This window comes from Aythya fuligula, chromosome 15, assembly GCF_009819795.1.
Source record: "Aythya fuligula isolate bAytFul2 chromosome 15, bAytFul2.pri, whole genome shotgun sequence".
Lineage (NCBI taxonomy): Eukaryota > Metazoa > Chordata > Aves > Anseriformes > Anatidae > Aythya > Aythya fuligula.
The window spans coordinates 13479620-13500825 of NC_045573.1; the positions used below are offsets into that span (position 1 = coordinate 13479620).

The following is a 21206-nucleotide window of genomic DNA, read 5'->3' on the forward strand; positions in this document are numbered from 1 at the left end:
CCGAGGATGGAGCCTCTGGTTAGTGAGCACAGAAGACGACTGCATCCAGAAGCCAAAGCCCTGGTTAAACGGGAGGTATTGCTGTGACAGGATCCAAGCTGGATGCTCGGAGGAACAGGCATTTTCTGTACATCTGAGTCCTGGTGGGCCTCTTTGGAAAGCTCTGCCTGTTGCGATCACCACTTCCTTCTTGGTGCCCGGTGGGCTGCTTGGTGTTGAACTGGCTGCTGAGTGGGCATGGAGGTGTAACTGTCCCCAAGCATGGATTCAAAAACCATGACTGGAGATCTGAGTGGGGAGATGTGGCAGCACCTGGGAACATCTCTGCAGTGGGCCAGATCCCCCAGAGACCAGGACAATCCTATAGGTGAGACCTTGGTTGTTTACAGCTGGGATTCCTCGGTGCTTGGACCTCTTTCACACTTGTCTGTCCCAGCTATGAGTGTGACTGGTGGGTGAGAGGCAGCCGTGCTCCTGGTTTGCCTGCCTGCTGCCTCCTTAAAGTCATTGCTGGCATCTTTGATACCTGCCAAGGCTGCACGGGAGGGCATTCAGGATCAGTAACTCAGGATGGTTCACTTCTGTTTGGGTCTGCTGTTTAGTAAAAACACAAGAGGTCTGGGAGGCATGCTGAGGAGCGAAATGAGCTTTGAGAAGCCGCCAAAATAACGCAGCCCGTCGGTCCGTGGGAGCTGGCTGCGTGGTGTGAGCTGTGGCAGCCTTGTTGACCAACACGGCTCTGAATTCCCTGAAAACTTGTGCTCGAAAATGTTTCCATTTGACTTCGTCTTTGTCCCAGAGGGTTTAACTAGTGCCTTGGAATATGAATAACAGCTGTGAGGAGGAAGAGCTAGAACATTTCTTATTTAGGTAATTTCCTAATAACCTCCCAGCTCCCTAAAAATAGCGCAAGATAAAAATGCTCCACCGCACCAGACTGGCACTGAGCTGGGAAATGGGAGTTGCTGGATAATCTAAAGCTTGCTGTATTGTGTCTCTCTCTGACACAAGCATCAGGAAAACATTTCACATTTTTAGCTTAATTTATCAAAGTGTCTTAAAGTTCCTGGATACATCAGTAGGCATTAGTTTGAATAGGAACATGCGTACAAGTCTCCTAATGCATTTGTCTTTAGATCAACATTAAATAGAGTAAAAATAATTACATGGATATAAAACATGTATTTGTAGAAAAGATACAAAATATTTCATCAACATATAACATCAAGAAGTCCATGTTTAATTTCTTCGAACTTGTCTGGGTAACTTACATTGTGTACAGAGCAGCTGCTGCAGACAGAATCTGTTCCAAGATCTCTGTGTACGTTCCCCAATCTCCCCCAGTTCGTTACCTCCCAGCACTTAAGGCAATTGCTTCCTGATGGAGGATCTTCCTGCAGCTCTGCCATCCAGTGTGGAGCTCTGCCATCTCATCAGCTTTCAAGTGCCATTACAGTGTTCTTTCTTGACACCACCAAAAACACTGCGTGATCTGGATGCTGTTCGTTCCTGCTTCTAAGCATCACTTAGCGATACTGCTGCTGGAGCCAGCCTGCATGTACCCAGTACCACTGTTCCAGAGGCAGCATTTGGTGAGCAAACACTGTGCTCTTACACTGTTCACAAACAGGTGTAATCAGGCTGCAAACTGAGACTTTTGTCCTCTTGCTTTTCACATGCACTGGGGACAATGAGTTAATCGTGTATTTGGTAGGCACCAAGAGTAACGAGTAGCCAGAAGGCTGCAGGAAAAAAAAAAGGATATCTGATCTGTGGGAGACAGGCTTAAAGACTGAAAACAGAGTACAAAATTAAAGCTGCTTGTGTGGCCACAGCCTTCTCACATAGCTGTGCAAAGGACAGTCCTGGTCTTGATCAGGTCAAGCAAAAAAAGAGACAAACTAGGGGATGAGAAAAAGGAGTGTTGGGATGGAATGAGGGTTTTATCACAAGCTTCAGTCTCTTGTAGTGTCAGTTTGAATAAGGTAAGAAACCAAGAAAGGATCTGATGCTGTCAGAATACATGTAATGCATAATCTTGTAAGAAGTGCTTTCTAGTGGAGAAAAGTGTATTTTTCAGGGTAATCCTTAGGGCTGTGCATTTTTCACGGCTAATGTGACCTCACAGGTGAAAGGAACAGCAGTAATTAACCTCATGATTCAAGCTTAAGAATCTTGGGTCAGAAACTTGCCTTTTTTTTTTTTTTTTTTAATGAGTTAATGCGCTTTTTATTTTCTGTGCAGACGAGGTACAGTAGATGATACTCCAGCCACTGGTCTAACAACTGCCGAGGGATGCGGTGGCTCTCAGTGACAGCTGAGAGCACAGCCTCTAGTCTGGCTTGGTCCCATTGCTTCTCCTCTCCCTGACTGCAGCCTGTTGTACGTCAGGCATACCACTGCTGTGTGCGTACCAATTTGCTTGTTCTTATTTTCATGGAAAAAACAGCACCACTTTGGTTACCAGGGCACCTGCAACCCCTTTCTTACCAGAGCTCATCCTGGTATAAATTCATATTTCAATTTCAAGCCAAACGCATCCCAACAAAAGCCACATCACTTTTAGCTCTTGAGCTGTACTCCTTCCTCACTTGAATATTCAAGTGATATCTAATTGCTTTTTGTTTTTTTTTTTCAGGAGCTTAAAACACTGTCCTTATGTATGGGTATGTCTCTGGCGCTTCAACAGACAGCGTGACTCCACTTTCCTTCTCGCTTAGCCCCACCTACTAATACCTTTTGCAGTTTTCAAATGTTTATATTGCTAACTGCATCTCATCCTGTTTTACAGGAGCTTTTAGAGAACATGTAAGGTTCCTGTTTGTGAAAAAGGCTTTTCAGCCAAACTTCAGATCTTTTCCTGGGCAGGGCATCCGTTTTGTTTGGTTCCTGCAAAGCAGTGACTTCCGAGCTCGCTGCTTGCTCTGCGTGTTCATCCTCTGTGCAGGAATCAAAAGTGAGGCTCGGGGTTGTGGGGCGGGCAGCCATAACATCAAGAGGAGATGCTGCTTTAGCTCCAGCTTCAAGTAACAGCTCTGCCTCTGCTCCCTGAAACCCTGTCTGCAGATGGTCCCGCTGCTCGAGGCCAGATGAAGAAACACGTTTTGTTACAATTTGTTCCAGTGGCTCAGCTGCACTTGAGTCAATGCAGACTTTCTGCATCGGCTCGTATTGTCTACACTCATTACATCTGAGCTGGGAGATGGTTCTGTTCACTGTTTTTTGCTAGTCCGGTGTCTTTTTGTGTAGATAATGCTTTTGTGTGGTAGTGTCTTCCACCAAAAAATGTTACCTTGCTCAGGTGGGACTGCTGCCCTACATGGGGTTGTGTTGTGTGTTACTGCTCATGGCAGTGTGTTTTTAGCTCAAATAACAGCAGTCCTTTGGTTTGGGGGACTGAGGGTTCATTCATCTGTATGCATGAGCACTGCAGCAGCATGATGCACATGTAGCTGATGCTCATGAGTTACCGCACTCAGAACAATCAAGTGTTCATTTGCACTTTATTTTTCTCTAGTGTTTGTGTTCTGTTTGTGGTGGTGGTGTCCTGATCCCTGCCTTTGATGCCTAATTTGTCTGTCACAGGGGTGCAGGATGGCTGGGCAGTTCTGCCTGCATTGGGTTGGCTCCTTGTCCCCAGGGTATTCCCATGCTACTCGCAGGGCTTCAGGCTGCTGCCATCAATGCTAGGCTTTCAGGTACCAATTAATACAATCTGTCAGGAACGTGCTCTCCCTCACCGAACTCTTAGTTTGTGTTTTAGCTGTGCTAACGCGGAGCAGCAGCAGGACGCCCAGCCTCTGACACAGGACAGTCCTTGACTTCATCTGTGGCAGAAACTGTCTCAAAGGTCCTGCCAGGACTTCAAGGCCAGCTTAGACACTGGGGCACATTTCTGTCTTGCTCTGGAGTGCAGCCCATGGCTTTATTGCCTTTTTGCTGCTTTGCAGTGATCAGTACTTGAGAAAGCATAAAAGAACCGCGTGGCAATGGGGCATTGCCTTACCAGGATCGAACCTACTGGTTCATTCAAGAGATTCAGGTGGGAGATATTGTCATTTCTCTACATGGAATTCCAGTTTTAGTCAGGGCTTGACCCTCTCCTGCATCTCTTCTTGAGGTTTCATGTCCACTTCTCCAGCTGTTAGACAGTACAAGTAACCTCTTCCCATCCTTGCATGAAATCCTTTCATTCAAAGGCAGGGCTAAGCATGGTGGCAAAATCCTTTGGCAGTAAGAAAGGTTAATGAATCTCTGCTCCGAAAAGGATAGTCAGTACTGGGTGTGCGAATCCTTCACGGCTAAAAGAAATATCAGACCTGTTAGAAATGGGGTGAGGGTTATAGATAAAGGCAATAACTGAAGGAGATGGACACAGCAAGAATCCAGAGGTGGGAGCTCAACCACGGTGTGTGCAGTGTGACGCAGGGCTGGGCTGAAGGCTGGCCAGGGGACTTTGGAAGTAAATAAAGGTCAGCCAGATCAGCCTTTGTGGTAAGGAAAGGGTTGTCGGGACTGATGAAGGAGGATTTATCTTGGGTTTTTGGTAAATATTTTTTCTGCCTGCAATTTACTGCCATTTTCCCAGGCACCACTCTGAAGAGTTCAGCTTAGGACGTGCCCTCCTGGGTCTGATTCCTGCAATCTGGAGGTTAGTCCAGGGAGATAGGATCTGAGGAACATGTTTCAAAGCACAGGCCTTGGGAATGCCTTTAACTTCTGCAGCTGCAGTGACAGAAGCATTTACAGGGTAAAATTCCTGGGTGCTGTGAACATGCCCTCAGTGAAGGCAAATAACAAACACAACAGTCCAGTCCTGACCTAGAAGACCTCTTTTTTTTTTTCTCCCTTTCTCTGGACTACCCCCCACCCCTCTCAAAAAAGTACACAAGCAAGTCATGTGCACAAGGCATCCAGATTTTATATTTAGCATGTTATCTGTTCACCTGGCCTGTTCTAGCTACAGATGGTATGCGGTGCTGCTGTGAGATGCTGAAAAGCCTCTAAACAAAAAGAAATCAAGAGCCTGTGTTGTCAGAGAAGGGAATCCTGAGCACAGGCTTGTGTAGGTATATTTAAAGAAGGGTGAGGTAGCATCCTGTCAAAGGATTGTGAAAATGTGGTTTTGGAAGGCATCTCTCCATGTCTGCAGTGGCACATGCTGGGATTTTTATTAAAAAGCTCTGATCTTGAACAGGGAGGTGAGGAAGGCCGTTACCCTTCGCGGTGCTGTCTCCTCAGTACGTGACTCTAGGTAGAAGGTGCCAGCCTTTCTGTCACTTCCCACTGTTTCCAGATAAGATTCAAATCCAGTGACAAATGCAGAGTGCGAGGTGTCCAGTACCCCACCTCCTCCAGTACCCCACCTCATCACACTGGGAGAGGATTGGTAGAAATGGGCGACTGGCTGCTGGAGGAGAGCTTTTTTGGTGGAACACATCAGGGCTACAGAACTAATTTAATTATTCATTTATTTCCCAGCAAGTGATTTTAAGTCATTTGACGCTGTTGTACTTGGGCTTGCTTTATTTTTTTTAAATGCCCCAGGCAAACCACATGTGATGGGGGAGTAACCTAAAGATAAAATCAGTGACTACAATTGAACAATCTTTCTTTAAAAAGGAGGAGGGGGGAAAAAACAAAACAAAACGTCATAACCTTAAGAAAGGGTGGGGGACCAACTTCCTATAGTTTAAAAAAAAAAACAAAAAAAACAAACCAAAACAAAACAAAAAAAAACAGAACACACACACACACACAAAAAAACAAAACAACACAAAAACAACAAAAAACACAGATCCCAAAACAAAGCACTGAAGTGTCAGCCCTGCCCCCTAGTGCTGCCAATGAGTAAGAGGTTATAGGAATGTGTGAAGGTGTGAGGTTCATAGTATTGTTCAAAGTTGGGTCCAGTGGATTATTTTTTTTTTTAAAGTCATATTAGAGGTTGTATGTAAAGTTGTTTATTATTTTCTAATCTGGTGTTGTTTGCAGAAATTTCATAGGATTTTACTGTGAGACAACCAAAATCAACCTCAGCTTTGATGACTGATGGGTTCTATTAAAACAAACAGAAAAGCTGAAGTATCTTAAGCACATACAGCATTTGTGGTGATAAAACTTTAAGTAAGCGGGTGAGTTATGATTAACTGAAGCTTTCTTCCCACAGCATTGAAGGCGAGTACGTTCCCGTGGCAGGGGACGAGGTCACCTACAAGGTGTGCACCATTCCTCCAAAGAACGAGAAGCTTCAGGCCGTGGAGGTCGTGATTACCCACCTCGCCCCAGGAACCAAGCACGAGACCTGGTCGGGGCACGTCATCAGCTCCTGAAGGCGTCCCAGAGGCAGCGCCGCTGCTGCGGACACTGCCTGTGTGGGTCACTGCTCGACAACTGGCTGCAGGGAACCTGACCTAAGAATAGTCTAGGTACTGTGCGGGAGGAAATACTGCATTGTCAACAGCAGCAGAAGTAGGCCAATATTACCATATTTACAGCAGGCCTGATTTTAAAATGAAAAAAAAAAAAAAGGCAATCCAGATGGTAATGAAATTAAAAATATATATATTAATGTGTTCATAAAAATGTATTTTAAAGAGATTTAGTTTATGTGCTTTGAGGGGGGTGGATTTATTTTTTCCTTTATCTTGTGAACCAATTCTAGTGAATCCCCAGGGTAGTCAGGGAGAGGTTTGAAGGAGAGCTCTTGCAGCACACAGCCACAGCAGAGGTGCAGGTCCAAGGCCCCATGGGTGCGTGAGCACCGTAATCCTTTGAGCTGCTCTTCTGCAAGTGTTAGAGCATGCTTACTGCTGCAGCAGAGCTCGAATGCCTTGGCTTTAGAGTGAGCAAGTTGTTCCTTGCTGTCAGTTGTTTTCCTGATGGAGGGAAGCTCACAAACAGAGCAGCTGCTGCATGGTGGAGAATCTCCATCTGGTGGTTATGTGCTCTTGGCCATGGCTGGGTGTCCTTCAGGTGCAGTGTTTGCATATGATCTGTCTTCATAGGTGTGGAATTTTGTGTTTTTTGTTTTTTTTTTTTTAAAAAAAAGCCTGGATTGTTTGTGAATTTACTTTGGTGCCTTGATGGTTGATTAACCTGATTTTATAGGCCAGTATTAAAAAAAAATTTAAAAAAATTAAAAAAAAATTGCTTTAAGGTAAGTGGTAGAAAGCTGTAGCGTAGCTTTGTAGCCTCTGGGTGTATCTGAATTTATACAAATCTGAAGCTTACCTTCTTGATTGCATATAGATGATGAATGTCTGCTAGGGTTTTTCACTCGACAGACAAAATAACTGTACTTCTGCAAAGCAAGTTATATGATTCTATGATACGCTGTTTAGCTCAGTGTATACTGTGCAAGTTACTTAACAGGCTCAGCTGCCTGGGCAACGTAGATTCTGCAGCCGTGTTTCCTTGGAAGACTTGCTTGGTATGATGTGATATGGTCACCCTTGCCCTGATGCTCTGCCTGCAAGATTTCCTGTAGTTGATGTGCAACTATACTGCTCCCATTTGCCTTCCATACCTTTTTCCAAATGAAGCATCTTTCCCTTTTGTTTCCTACCAGTGGATTTTTATTGACTTTGCAAATAATAATAATAAAAAAAAAAGAATAAAAATAGAAAAAGATGGCATGCTACTCTTCTGTCAGTTACATGACAGCATCACTTCAGTTGCCTCTTTGCAGTTTTAACAATAGGCACTTGCTGTCATGAAATGTCTCAAGACTCTTTCCCAGCAGATGAGCTGTTCCAAGGGCTGACCTCGGAGCGCTCAGCTCCATGAAGGTTAGTAGCTGCTGTGATGGCTTGGTTTACTTTAAGCTGTGCCTCTATTACACTGTAGTGTATACTAAGGCTGAGCCTGCAGTGCTGTTTTATTTGTTTTGTTTTGTTTTCTGACAACATGATTAACTAATGGTGGGTTTAACACTAACTTGTGGAATATCACACATTGCTTCCTTTACAATAAATGCGACCATTATAATGCTTTAATATATGTCTTCAGTCTGCTCTCTGCTTAATCTGTATTGAGGACAATTAGCATTAAAGACAGAGGAGGTGCCAGCACATGCAGACTGGTATGATCAGGTGTGTTACCAGAAGCGTTAGGGAGGAAGTTAGCAAGTTTTCTGGCTGTGTAATCTATTATCCTATAATATACACTACTATTTCTGCAAATACATCTTTATATAGTATTTAATATTAGCTATTATTTGTATTAGCATACATTAGAGCCTGGCTGCATTGACTGAACCCTGGGGGATCAAGGCTAGAACACTGCAGAAGGTGCTCCCAAAAAAAAGCAGTCAGCAGCCAAAAATGCTGCAGCAAAGCTTTAGACAGCTTTCAGGGGCTGGGACCCAAGAAGCTGCTGCCAAAAGTGGGAGGGATTGTGCATGTCCTAGTGCTATAAGCTCACACTAGAGAAAGCACACTAGAAGCAAGGGACTATGGATATTTTTTTTCCTCCTCCTGAGTGATAGATTGGTAGGTAAGTAACCTTACCTACTGGCAATGGCTGCACAGGACTAGCAAGGTAACTGCTATGAGGGCATGTGCACACAGACGATCATAATTGAGGTAGAAAACAAAGATGGTGTTGGTCCTGCACAGTGTTTTGCACAGGTTTTTGCTACTATAAGGAACAACGATGAAGTGACCCAATAATTAATTGCATCACAGTTGGGTACATACAAAGCAGCAAATAGACTCTGGTCCTCTTTTAAGTCTCTTCTTGCACTACAACTGGGTCTGGTCCAGCATCTGCTTCCATTAAAATGGTTGAGGCTGAATTACCGTAGGGAAGTAAGCATATGAAAAGTGTGTTAGAAGGCTAGGTGTTTTCTGAGGAGGGCATCACACATTCCCTTCCTCATCCCTGTGGGGATTTTATTTTGTACACACATATTTTTTAACTGTTCAGTATCATGCAAACCTGACATGCGAAGGATCTGATTTAGTCATTTAATTGTACAGACAAGCAATATACAACAGATCTGCTTAAAATATTTTATTTGCCAAAATGACAAATTGTTAATTTTTTTTCCGTGATAAAAAGATTTTTATTCTCCTTTTCTAAATCAAACTGTTCACACAAGAGATTACTTTCCTAATTCCAGATGAGAAAAGTAGTATTAACAGTTACACTGATTGTCATACTTCAATTTGAATTTTAATTGAAACATCTTATGTCATTTATTTTATCGTAGCACTAAAAATCTCATCTACTCATAAAGTCTCCCAGGAAAATCAGAAATGTAATTAGTGAGAAAACTGTATTTTGCTACTGTGCTCAAGTTGCTTTAGTGATAATTGTTTTTTTTTTTTTCTCTACTGCAGAGTTAAAAACATCTGCAAAAAGTATAGGTACTGTTAACCATGCTGTGCCTTGGGTACGGCAAGCTGCTGTCCTGAGGAGGTAACTAGCCCCGGCTAGTCCCGTGGGAGTAGACTCAGCACGCCGTCTGACCAGAATATGTATGAGGTCAGGGACTTCTGGCTCAGTTCTGCCTTTCCAGCCCCAGAAAAAAACCCAAACCTATCTTTTACTCATCTTCCAGTTTTAAACAAGAAAATCCTAAGTGTCTTATAATTCATGTTTTCATAGCACAAGGAAATATTTAAAAATAAATCAAAATGTTTGTTTTCTTGAATAGCAGCTTCAAAGACAAAACTAGGTATAATGCCTTATGGGCTAATTTTAAGGCTATTAATCGACAGCAGACAGATTACTTTGGGAGAGGGGACGGAGTGAAAGTGTAATTAAGGATTTTTAGTTTTTTCCCTTTTTTTTTTAAACCAAAGTGATGAAAAATAGAACACCACGGTTCTTCCTTTCCCCCTGCACAGATGTATAAAGCATTTTATACTGCCAAGAGTATGTCAGACAAGGCATTAACATAAAGGTTTATCACCTTTTCATGTCTTAGACTCCTGTAACATTAAGCACAAAAGCAGCAAAGAGTCAATTTCTGCTATTCCTAAGCATAGTGTCCTCGCTTGCAGTCCAAGCTAGTAGTTGGTCCATGCCTGTGAAGACTGTGCTGATGCTAGTGTAGGTGCACATTACTCTGACCAGAAATACCGAGTTGTTTAAATGAAATTAGTTACTGTTCCCAAAGTAACACTTCACAGGAAAACACATGAGACACAATAAACCCTTTTGGCCTAACTGGAACAAAATCAAATAAAAAGAATAAAATCACAACTAACCAAAAAGTATTTTTTCCAATGGAAACCATGAAAGGATGGTCCTAAATGAGCTGTACTGTACTCTAACAGGTTGGAAAGGTTCGCTTCAGTTAAAACACTTCCCTTTGGACCTGCAAAGCACTTGTTATTTATGACCAGTTGTGAAAAACATATTATAAAATTAAGATGTTTTGAGTTATTAAGCTGTCTTAACCGTTTTGTAAGCATGAAGTCTAAAAGAAAGTCTTTTACTTAAAAAATAGCTCTTCACAGATTCTTCTTGTATCCTGTGGGGATGTGACACTGTGGCCTTGTGTCCTGGAGTCTGTGAAAATTTCATAGTCATTCCCTCCCTGAAAAGAGAAAAGGAAAAAAGTAGAAGAGTTTTTAACATTACTTAGCTTAACATATACACAGCCTTAGGGTGGAACAGGAGCACATAAAGACAATGCTGCAAAGACTGAATCACATGCCGACTTAAAAGCTTTGCTAATGAATGACAATGAGGACACCTTTAAAATAGCTACCTTAAACAAACTGAAACGTTAATCAAACTGAAATGTAGGTCTGATTTAACTAGTGCCTGGTACTAAAGCAGTCAGGTTACTGCTGCAGTACTCCGATCCTGCTAGCTCTGCAGGGGCCGTTACATTTGGAACCGGTTACTGGGGAGAGGATGCTGATGAAAGAATCAGTCTTTCCTAACTTAGCAAGCACTCAGCAGTAGCCCGATTTCTTTTTGGAAACATAAAAGCAAGTAGCATAACTAAACAATTTGCAGGAAAATTTTATTTGAGGTTTCAAACAACAAAAAAGAAGATCCCTTCAGGTCAATTTCCAAAAGAGATGGCCATTCTTGTAAATTGAGGGCCAGAAGTCTTACCTGAGATATCATCTTCCAGAAAGCTTTAAAAACAAACTGCAAACCACCATTTTGTTATTTTTTTTTTTTTTGCATAACATGTTTATACCACTGCTGTGCTGAAACTTCTGCAGAACATCACAAACACCTGCATGAGAACTTCCTTACCCACACATTAGAGTTGGCAGTGAAAGAGTAGAACTCGCAGTCTAAGTTTAGCCAGGGTTTTAGTTTTGTATAGCAAACCAGTATCAACTTTTAAAAATTGTTTTAAAATTGTTTACTTATCCAGGTGTAAAGCTTGTTCCAGAACAGATATTTATAACTTACTTGCATTATCCTCTTCCTTCCAGCTTGCTTTCCTTCCTTTTTAGCTACATGACTGTTAACATTGTTGATCCTTTGCTACTGCAGCAGCTTGGCCTTGCTAGCTACTGCTCTGATGTGGCATTTGTAACTGGCTTCTAGTCACAGGAGAGTGACGGAAGGCTCTTTCACAGCTGGCTGAGGTGCTGCCAAAGGTGCTACCACCTGCGTGAGCAGAGATCCCCGAGAGCAGCAGCTTCATGCTACCGGAAGCGGTATCTAATTTTTGTACATTGCTTGCCACACTGCTGCATAGTGAGAAAACAGCAACTCCTGCTACTTCACAACTGAAAATGCTGCACTGGCAATTATAGAGCTTAGGGGCAGCTGATTTTAAACCCTACACCAGAGGGAAAGCTGATTACTTTTGCAGCTGGTGTCAAGTGGGGCGGGACGACTTAATACAAAGCCTGTATTTTACTTATGAAAACTTGGCTTTTCTAACTTTATAAAACTATGACATTCTTTGTAACTTATAAAATTGTAAGTTTGTACAGAACTAATCCTTTTCTTGTGCAGCTTAGCCTGACACCATCCTTTGGCCATGTGCAGGCAGCCTGAATTTCATCCAAGTCCTTGTGCTTGCTACCACCCTTTGCTATATCTAGTCAGTTCTCTGCCCAGTATTTTCAAAAGCCTGTGAAACAGCCTATTGTGTACCTCTCTCAGGGATTAGATGCAAGTTCAGTTTCTCAACAGGGGACTGATAAAGTGGTTAGCAAAGATACCATATGAAATTAAATGGAAAATAAATGTTCAATAATCACCAGCCAAGAAAAAACATCCATCTACAGCAATCAAATAGGAGTATCAGTTTTCAATGGTCAAGTCATCTGTGCTTTCTAATGTAATTACAGAAGCACAATTTAAAAACATATTCCAGTACTAACTCTGTTAAGCACACTCTGCTCACTTCAGAAAACATGAAAAATCTATGCTCGTAGCTATCTCCCAGCATTATGCTGACCAGTACTGCGCAGCCAGTTAAGCACAGGCCCACGTTTACATACATATTCTGAATTCAGTTCTTGTCAGGCGTAAGGCAAGTGATTAGAACCTACAGTCCTTGCAGTTTAAAATAGCTTCTCTGAAATGCATATACAAAACAATATACTCACTGGCATAGTCTTATCTCCAAAGAAATAAATTGTCTCGTATCCGTCTTTGGCGATGATTCCTAAGCAGTACCTCTTATCCCAGCCATCTGGGAACACATCGAAGCTTATCTGGCCTCCTAGGATAGACATGAACCAAGCAATCTTTATTATAAGAACACAGTTGTTAGGAGACAGTGAGGAAGAACAAAACTGAATAACATTTTTAGTAGAAGAAACTTTACAGAAATGCTACGAGACCCTGGAATTTTCATAAAGTATTTTATAGAAGTCTTGGCAACTTCTCAAACACCATTGACTTCTCTAGAACAAATTGAGTTTTTCTTTTTTAATTATTTTAAAGTTACATTTAATCTTTTGACTTTTGAAAGGAAACCACATGACTAAATACAGCCATTGCTTACCATACAGTGTCTTCATCTTGTAACTACTGAGAAATAAATGTGTTCAGTGTCCGAATCAGAGAGATTGCTTCATACTGAGATTTTTCTGTCTCTGTGCAAAAGCTTTTTAAGGCTTTCAGAATAGGAAAAGGAGGAACTCAACCTAACAGGTCACTGACTATCAGGGCAACATTTTTTACTTTACTACTATCAATGCTGCACTGAGATTAGATCTTAGATTTTCTTTTTGCAATGTCAAGGACTAGGACAAAATGTCCCAGTTCCAAATCTATGGACTTTATCAATATATAAGCGTATTTCCCCATTGAAGTGAGTGTCAAAAAGGTATTTACAGCATGCTTTAGGAGAGCAGTTCACTTCTGCATTAGTGATTTAACACTATATCAATAATGTCACCCATATGTCTTTTATTGATTTGAAAAAATGATTTAAAAAAGTGAAAGGCAAAATTTTTGTAATATAGTAGGGGGGAAAGAGAAAAAAGAAGAAATATAGGAAAATTAAGTCCACCTTATTATCACTTTTTTTTTTTGTTTGCACTTGCTTTTGGATTTTTTTCCTCTCCTTCCTCCCACTCAACGCAGCTATAGAACTAAAGAACCACGGACTACTGAAATAGTACCGATGTATTTCTGATCAAAATTGATGAGCAACACATTTAAAAATGAGCAGAATCTGTTACACAACTAACATTGAAAGATAACAAATTGATGACAGGCAATGACGTTCTTTGTTGGTTTCACTTAAAATGCACCAGATGAAAACCTGAAAGTAAAAAAAAGCTGTACTGCATGCAGTGAGGGGATGTGATTTGTTTTAAATGAAATTTAAATGAAATGGTTTTCAATTAAATTATTTCAAATGTGATACCTATAGAAAATGTGAGGCCTTTTCCTGCAAATTCTCTTCGTAAATCAGCTACAAATTTCTCTCTTATATGTTCCTTCTGTTTAAAAAAAAAAAGGGGGGAGGGGAAAAAAACATCAGCTATGTGTCGTGTTAACTCAGGAATAAAAAGACAATCAAAAAAAAACAAACCCACCCTCAAAATACCCAAAGCTCCAGGTATCAGGACTAGTGTGACAGAGCTACATTCTGTTATTACTGAAAGCATGCTGAGAGTATTTCCATTTTAATCTGTTACCAGCTTGTATAAAATAAGAGCAAAACTTGACATACATGCTGTGATATTTGCATTTTTATCTGAAAATCTTAGGATGCTAAGGAGGTATGCCTCATCTCCCAGCAGAGTTCAGTTTTGCAGATGGGGTGACAGGCACAGGGAGAATGGTGCTAATCTTCTGACACCGTGTATTTCAAAAGGGTATTTTCAGAATGCCTCGGGCTCTGTTAACCCAGTCACAGGCAATCACTGCTTTTAAGAAGGTAGATTTCAGTTTTTGTATCACATCAGAAGCAGTTGTTATGGTGTAGCAGGGAACAGAACTCTGATACCATGGCTCAGATTCATTTTGACCTCCCACATTTAGCTGTGTACAAAGGAAAATAAATGAGAGCAAATAGTTTGATCTTGATTTTTAAGTTCTGCTTTAAAAGGCTTGGAGAGTTGAGAAGAAAAGGAGAAAAGGAATAGTTTTATTGACTTGAGTGGATGGAGGCTGCATATACTACAGAGTGCTGCAGTTAAGTACAGTTTTGTCTATGACAGGGTTTTTCAGGAACACGTATGTGGAGGTAGGATATTCAGTACCCTGGACATAGGGTTAAAAGAAACATGAGCCAAGCCCACCTCTTCTGCAAGTCATCTCAGTTAACTATTGCAACAAAAAACTAACTACTGTATATATTTTCTGAAGTCTGGAGAAGGAAATTAGTTAAAAACACACTGAAAAAATTAAAATGAAAAAATGAAATACTGGACAAAGTATAGAAGTGTTTTTTTTTTGTTGTTTTTTTTTTTTTTTAATCATAACCTGGCTATAACTGCCTCTTCCAGAAGAGTTGGATATTTTTCAAGAGTTGTACCTCACCTTATCAAGTTCATAGAACTCAATTCGTTCTTCCTGGCTGCAGCTTCTTCCAATGGGGGACACGTTCAACATCCCGTTACGGAATTCAATAAAAGTGCCCCTGGAAAAAGAAGTGATTAACAAGATAGAAAATAGATGAAAAATTGTTCAAAACACTGAGTATCATGATGAGGTTTCATTTATTTCTAAGAACAGTGGGAATCAGAACAGTGGGGCTCAGTGAGAGCCTGTCTCCTTCAGGCTCTCATTGTATGCATAAAATAAATACAGGACCCAGCATTACTGGCATGAGGGAATCTTTCGGACTTTTCTTTGAATCTAGCAACTACTAAATCATCACTACTAACTTTTAAAGGCATGATTTGTTTTAAAAATGTGACTGGAGCATCCTGCCAACCAGACGCTCAGCCACTAGCACACCAGCCTGGCATCTTTTAGGTGAAACAGCAAAAAAGAATCTTGGCAGAGTTTCTAGCTAGCTTCACATATGGTAAACATTACTGACTCGAGCAGCTGCACCCCCGCAAACACACAGAATTGATCTTAATTCATACCTCTCATCTCTGGAAAGCATTATGCTGCTGAAGTCCAGACTTATCAAGGAATACTCCTACTCAAAAATTGAACTTCCTTCCCTCTCAAATGAGCAATCAATTGGTATTTCAAATTCTGTAGATTTTTTTCCAGCCTTTTCAATCATTTTCACCTGCTCCACTTGGGAGCTTGTCTCTGTATGCATGAATCGATCTCTGTTTCATGTCTACAGTGTTCCTAAACCACAAATTACTCATTTTTTTAATGAGAAGTCTGCTTTACATCCCGATGCTCAACACTATAACATGGAGAACATGGTGATCCCGAGATGTGTGTATGCACATACCTTTTCTTTGGCAGTTTTATCTTTGCAATATAACTCAGGCAGTAGTTGATTAGATCTTGAAGTATGTCCTCACCCAGGTGACCCTGAATGTTCTAACAAAATAAATTAATACCATTTAACCGAAGGTCCAGAATATGAGATTCCAAAAATGAATCACACAGAAAACACAGATATTAGATAATCAGATATGGCTAATACCACAAAGAAATATTCCTTCAATAAATAAGTCTCAAGTGAGGCACTCATGGTACTAACTTAAGGATCCCATTTTTCTTTTTGCTTACTTTGTTTTGCTTTGTTTTTTTAACCATAAAAACAAACGCTCGTTTAATATGCTCCCTACTAGTACCTGCTTTACAAGGAAACATTGCCAAAGAGAGCAAACCTAGAAAGCCAACTGCAGTTAATGGCTGCTGTAGCCATGCATGAAGAATGGAGATCGTGACTGCAATAAACTGGAAACCACCTCTCCAAGTCAGCGATTTCAGCCAGGATCTCTTAAATGTTTCATCACTATTACTTGTTGAAACAAGGTATGTGACTAAAGTATCTAGAAACAGTTGTTTATTCCTTTAGAATGCCTTCTAGCATATACAGTGTATCAGAATGTATGCTCTGAATACTAAAATGTACCTACATTAGAGTTAAAAGAAACTTTCTAAACCCTAAGGCCTAACAGCCTAGGCTAGGAAGTGCCAGCTTCCATAGGAACTCCAGGGGCAGAGGCCTGGCCATGTGTCCTATAGCTGAGCTGAGGGAAATGCTGTTCCAGGGTTTTAACTGTTCTTATCCGGTCGGATGTTCCAGGCTCCAGATGTGCTTTTGAGAATACCAGAGAGCAAACAGATCTGCTACAGAAGTAACATACAGAAATAGCAGAAATTTTGGCTTAATGAGGGTGATTATAGAAGACTGCACTGTAGCAAGAAAGCAAAATCCTGTTTAGAAAATTTCCCCTTACTGGAAATTTCGCACTTACCTGCTTGCTGAAGAATTTCCCATCTTTGTATGCTACAAGACCATTTTCTGGAAACACGTAGTCAAATTTTTCAACCACTACAACCAAACAAAAACATAGTAACTTATAATTTCCCCTATGTTCTTCACGTAGAATTGTCTTACATAGGTTAAAATGCAGCAAACATAGATTATAAAGCGTGAAGGACTCAGCAGCATAACATCAAGCACAAGATTAAAACCACTGATTTCTCTCCAAGATTAGCACGCGCCTCAAATCACATTAAAGTCTTTCAGTCATGTTATTTCTATTTTTGCTTAAAGTCTCTTCTTCTCCTGCAAGTACGTTCATTTGCATTAAATGCAAGGGGCTGAATATGTCAAATACTGCAAAAACTCGGCACGCAGCCGGGACAGACAACAAATAAAATACTACTGTTTTAGGCCTGTTTTCTCAGTGGTACCAACCTACAGGAGATGACAGAGTTGTGAGAATCCAGCTGCAATGCAAAAGGAGATGGCTTGCTGGGGACCACTCCTACACCAAACGAATTCTGACTTACGCAGGCATCACAGGCATCAGTGGTGTCAGTTAAGTAAAGACCATTCAGGAGTCTCTCCAAAGACCAACACAAGCATTTATCTCTGCACAGTAACCCCACTGCTAACGACATCAGGTCCTCCAGGGACGAGCTAGGACGGAGGAGCCCACACACGTGTGTGCAACGCGGAGTTACATCTCAAGGCACCAGCGAGGTGGGTGCCTTCCAGGCACTGTCACGGGGTCGGGGTTTCACTGTTCCTAGCGATCCCTTAGGAACATACGGGAATGCCTGCAGGACACAGACACTGCCTGCAGGCTGTAAATGCCTGTCAACAGCTGCTCATAAACCGCGTGCAACGTGTGTTAAAGGAAAGGTTTACAGCCAGGAAGGAGGAAGACGAGCAGGGTTAGCATTTCACCTTCAGGACTTCCTTCTGAGCAACCCCGGGCACCACATTGCGTCAGCCCCCACCCATCCTCACCGTCCTCGCCGAGCTGCTCCTTGATCTTCTCGAAATCCGAGCCTCCCACGACACCGACTTTCACCTTCTGGCGCAGCCTCTGCAGGAACTCGGCCATCTCAGCCGTGATTTTCTAGATGCCAAAACAAAGCAGTTCGGTCTGTCAGCGCCTTGCAGCGCCCGCTAAACCCCAGCACAGCGGCGCAGAGCTTTCAGCAGAAGCGAGGGCGCCTCTCGGGTGTTGCCTTTGGCTTTGGCAGTGAACGCGGCCGGCAAGGAGCCGAGGCAGCCCGGCACAGCCCGGCCCAGCCCGCCCTGCCCCAGGGGCCCGCCGCCGGTACCGGGGCGGGTGCGGCCCCGCCAGCCCAGCCCGGCCCCGGGCACTCGCCTGCCGCGGCGCCGTGAGGGTCCCGTCCACATCGAAGAGGCAGAGCGCGGCGCGCTGCGACGGCGCCATAGCGGCACGGGAGGGACAGGAGGAAGCGAATCCGCCACGGGGCCGCCGGGAGCTCCCCGGCCGCCTCCCTCCGCCCCTTCCCTTCTCTTCTCTTCTCGTCCTTCCCCTTCCCCTCCCCGCCTCCTCCCCCTACAGGCGGCGGTGCCATGGCGCTGGTGAGCGGGGAGGGGGCAGCGCTCGGCTCAGGGGGGAGCGGGGCGGCGGGGCCGAGCCGGGGGGGGCCGCGTGGCCCCGGCCGTGTCACGGCAGCTTTTGTCCCCCCTCAGCCGCAGGAGGTGCGGGTGCGAGCCCCCCTCCTGCCCGCCCCGCGGGGGGCTGAGCTGCGCGGCCGGGGCGGGTGCGGGACAGCCCGGGGGGGCTCGCGGTGACCCGCGGGGCCGTTTCCTTCCAGGCCGGGCTCTGCCGGGTTCGGAGCAGCGGCCCCGCAGCGCTGCCCCTGCGGAGGTGCCTCCAGGACGGGCTCCGGGCGAGCACGGGGGAAGCAGCGGCCGCTCGCCCTCCCCGCGTCGTTGGCTCCCGGCTGTGTGTGCAGAGCTGGCGGATCGGGGGCGTCGCTGCCCGCCCCGAGGCGCGGCGAGTGGCAGCGGCCGGGCTGTGCGGGGCGGCTCCGGCTGCTGCGGTCCGACAAGCGGCGGTAGCGGAGGCAGCGGAGGAGTTCACAGTGGTCTACAGGTTCCCGGGGATCAAGTACTGCCGGGCGCTGTCCAGGCTGAAGCTGCTGCAGACCGCGACCACCCTGGCTGTGGTGCCTCCCGTCTGCTACCTCTATCTGCAGGGCCAGGCTTCCCAGACCGTGCTCCTGTATACAACCGGCGTTGCTTTCTTCGCTGGCGTGATGTTGTACGGTATGAGCTATTTTTTCAGACGAATTATTGGATTAATCTACCTGAGTGAATCCGGCAGAACAGTCAAAGTGGCCCACTTGACATTTTGGGGAAAACGGAATGACATTTACTGTCCCATAGAGACAGTGATGACTTCGGACGAAGCTGGAGATGTCAAAGGGGAGCTACTTCTCCAGTTCAAACGATATAACAGCAAAGATACCTTGTACTTTACGACTAAATACGGCCAGGTTGTAGACAGACAGAAGTTCAGGGAAATATTTGGAGAACTTCAGTGATACAATAACAAATTCCTGATAATTCTGCTTGTTGCGTTGTTCCTTGTGCTTATTCTTCTACGAAGTCTTTGATAACCTGACGTACTTGTGTTATTTTCCTGTGTGACGTCTGCTGGTGAGTGTGCTCCGCATGGGAAGTAGAAATGGTAGTGAACAATCCAATGGATTAAACGTCTTTGTAGCTCGTTTATGGTGTGAGCAGATCACTTCTGTTTCACAGTGAGTGTGTGCGGTATTGCTGTCACACTGCTGTTCTAAGAGTTACAAGCTCACGCGTTAACAAGCAGTAAATTATACATATAATACTGCAAAAATTCTGTCAGATTTTGAAGTCATTGTTAAAGAAATGATACATTGACCAGCTCGTAGGAGTACACAGGGACAATGGCTGTGAGTCCATCCTTGGGGAAGTGAACAAAACTTGGCAGCACAGGGGTGCGTTGTGCTAGATGAGCTGATGGTTCAGTCCTGATGTAAAATTAAAGACTGGGACAGCACTTCAGGAGCCTCTAACACACATTTATTCCCCAGTGAAATACGGGAAGAACGTCCCTAAGCTATGATGCTCTGAATTACAGGGACAGCGTATGATCAATCCCTTGTTTTTTTTTTTTTTTTTTTTTTTTTTTTGATTTAGATCCTAATAACTGCAACCTTTATAATCTGGAAATCTGGAGCTACTTGTCCTTCTTTGCATGTATTCATGTTTATGCTTGTTTTAGGTTGTATGTATAACATTTAATCACTACTGTCACCACTGCTGTGCGTGTTAATGGAGTTAAATCCAGTTGGAAGCCAGTCACTAGTGGAGTCCCCCAGGGCTCGGTGCTGGGGCCGATCCTCTTTAATATCGTCATCGATGATCTGGATGAGGGGATCGAGTGCACCCTCAGTAAGTTCGCAGAGGGCACCAAGTTAGGTGCGTGTGTCGATCTGCTCGAGGGTAGGAAGGCTCTGCAGGAGGATCTGGATAGGCTGCACCGATGGGCTGAGGCCAACTGCAAGAAGTTCAACAAGGCCAAGTGCCGGGTCCTCCACCTGGGGCGCAATAACCCCAAGCAGAGCTACAGGCTGGGAGAGGAATGGTTGGAGAGCTGCCAGGCAGAGAAGGACCTGGGAGTGATGGTTGATAGTCGGCTGAATATGAGCCAGCAGTGTGCTCAGGTGGCCAAGAAAACCAACCGCATCCTGGCTTGCATAAGAAACAGTGTGGCCAGCAGGGCTAGGGAAGTGATTGTCCCCCTGTACTCGGCTCTGGTGAGGCCGCACCTTGAGTACTGTGTTCAGTTTTGGGCCCCTCGCTACAAGAAGGACATCGAGGTGCTTGAGCGGGTGCAGAGAAGGGCGACGAAGCTGGTGAGGGGCCTGGAGAACAAGTCCTACGAGGAGCGGCTGAGGGAGCTGGGCTTGTTCAGCCTGGAGAAGAGGAGGCTCAGGGGTGACCTTATCGCTCTTTATAAGTACATTAAAGGAGGCTGTAGAGAGGTGGGGGTTGGTCTGTTCTCCCATGTGCCTGGTGACAGGACGAGGGGGAATGGGCTAAAGTTGCACCAGGGGAGGTTTAGGTTGGATATTAGGAAGAAGTTCTTTACTGAGAGGGTTGTGAGGCATTGGAATGGGCTGCCCAGGGAAGTGGTGGAGTCACCATCCCTGGAGGTCTTTAAAAGACGTTTAGATGTAGAGCTTAGAGATATGGTTTAGCGGGGACTGTTAGTGTTAGGTCAGAGGTTGGACTCGATGATCTTGGAGGTCTCTTCCAACCTAGATGATGGTGCGATTCTGTAACTCTTAAGTTCCAAAAAACTGCAGTAAATGTTGCCAAAAATTATCTTAGACTACATGAATTCAAC

General features: G+C 43.9%; 3 protein-coding genes across 7 annotated transcripts in view; 2 read left to right on the top strand and 1 right to left on the bottom strand.

The window, feature by feature from the left end:
- Window positions 1–6552, top strand: part of CARHSP1 (calcium regulated heat stable protein 1) — a 36325-nt gene extending 29773 nt beyond the window's left edge. For all 5 annotated transcript variants that reach the window (XM_032197504.1, XM_032197503.1, XM_032197500.1 and 2 more), the window contains one exon: window positions 6170–6552. In XM_032197504.1, coding sequence (XP_032053395.1) covers window positions 6170–6332 — 163 coding nt within the window. In that variant the 3' untranslated portion in view covers window positions 6333–6552. The remainder of the gene's footprint in view (window positions 1–6169) is intronic.
- A 3238-nt stretch (window positions 6553–9790) lies between these two features.
- On the bottom strand, window positions 9791–18302 carry PMM2 (phosphomannomutase 2). Its single transcript, XM_032197499.1, has 8 exons — window positions 18165–18302; window positions 17798–17909; window positions 16794–16870; window positions 15815–15906; window positions 14935–15034; window positions 13814–13889; window positions 12543–12658; window positions 9791–10549 (listed from the first exon to the last, which is right to left on the bottom strand). The coding sequence occupies exons 1-8, from the start codon at window positions 18231–18233 to the stop codon at window positions 10445–10447; spliced, it is 747 nt and encodes a 248-aa protein (XP_032053390.1). The 5' UTR covers window positions 18234–18302; the 3' UTR covers window positions 9791–10444.
- Window positions 18303–18379: 77 nt separating this feature from the next.
- On the top strand, window positions 18380–19544 carry TMEM186 (transmembrane protein 186). The gene is made up of 2 exons (XM_032197790.1): window positions 18380–18388; window positions 18625–19544. The coding sequence occupies exons 1-2, from the start codon at window positions 18380–18382 to the stop codon at window positions 19354–19356; spliced, it is 741 nt and encodes a 246-aa protein (XP_032053681.1). The 3' UTR covers window positions 19357–19544.
- The last annotated feature ends 1662 nt before the right edge of the window (window positions 19545–21206 follow it).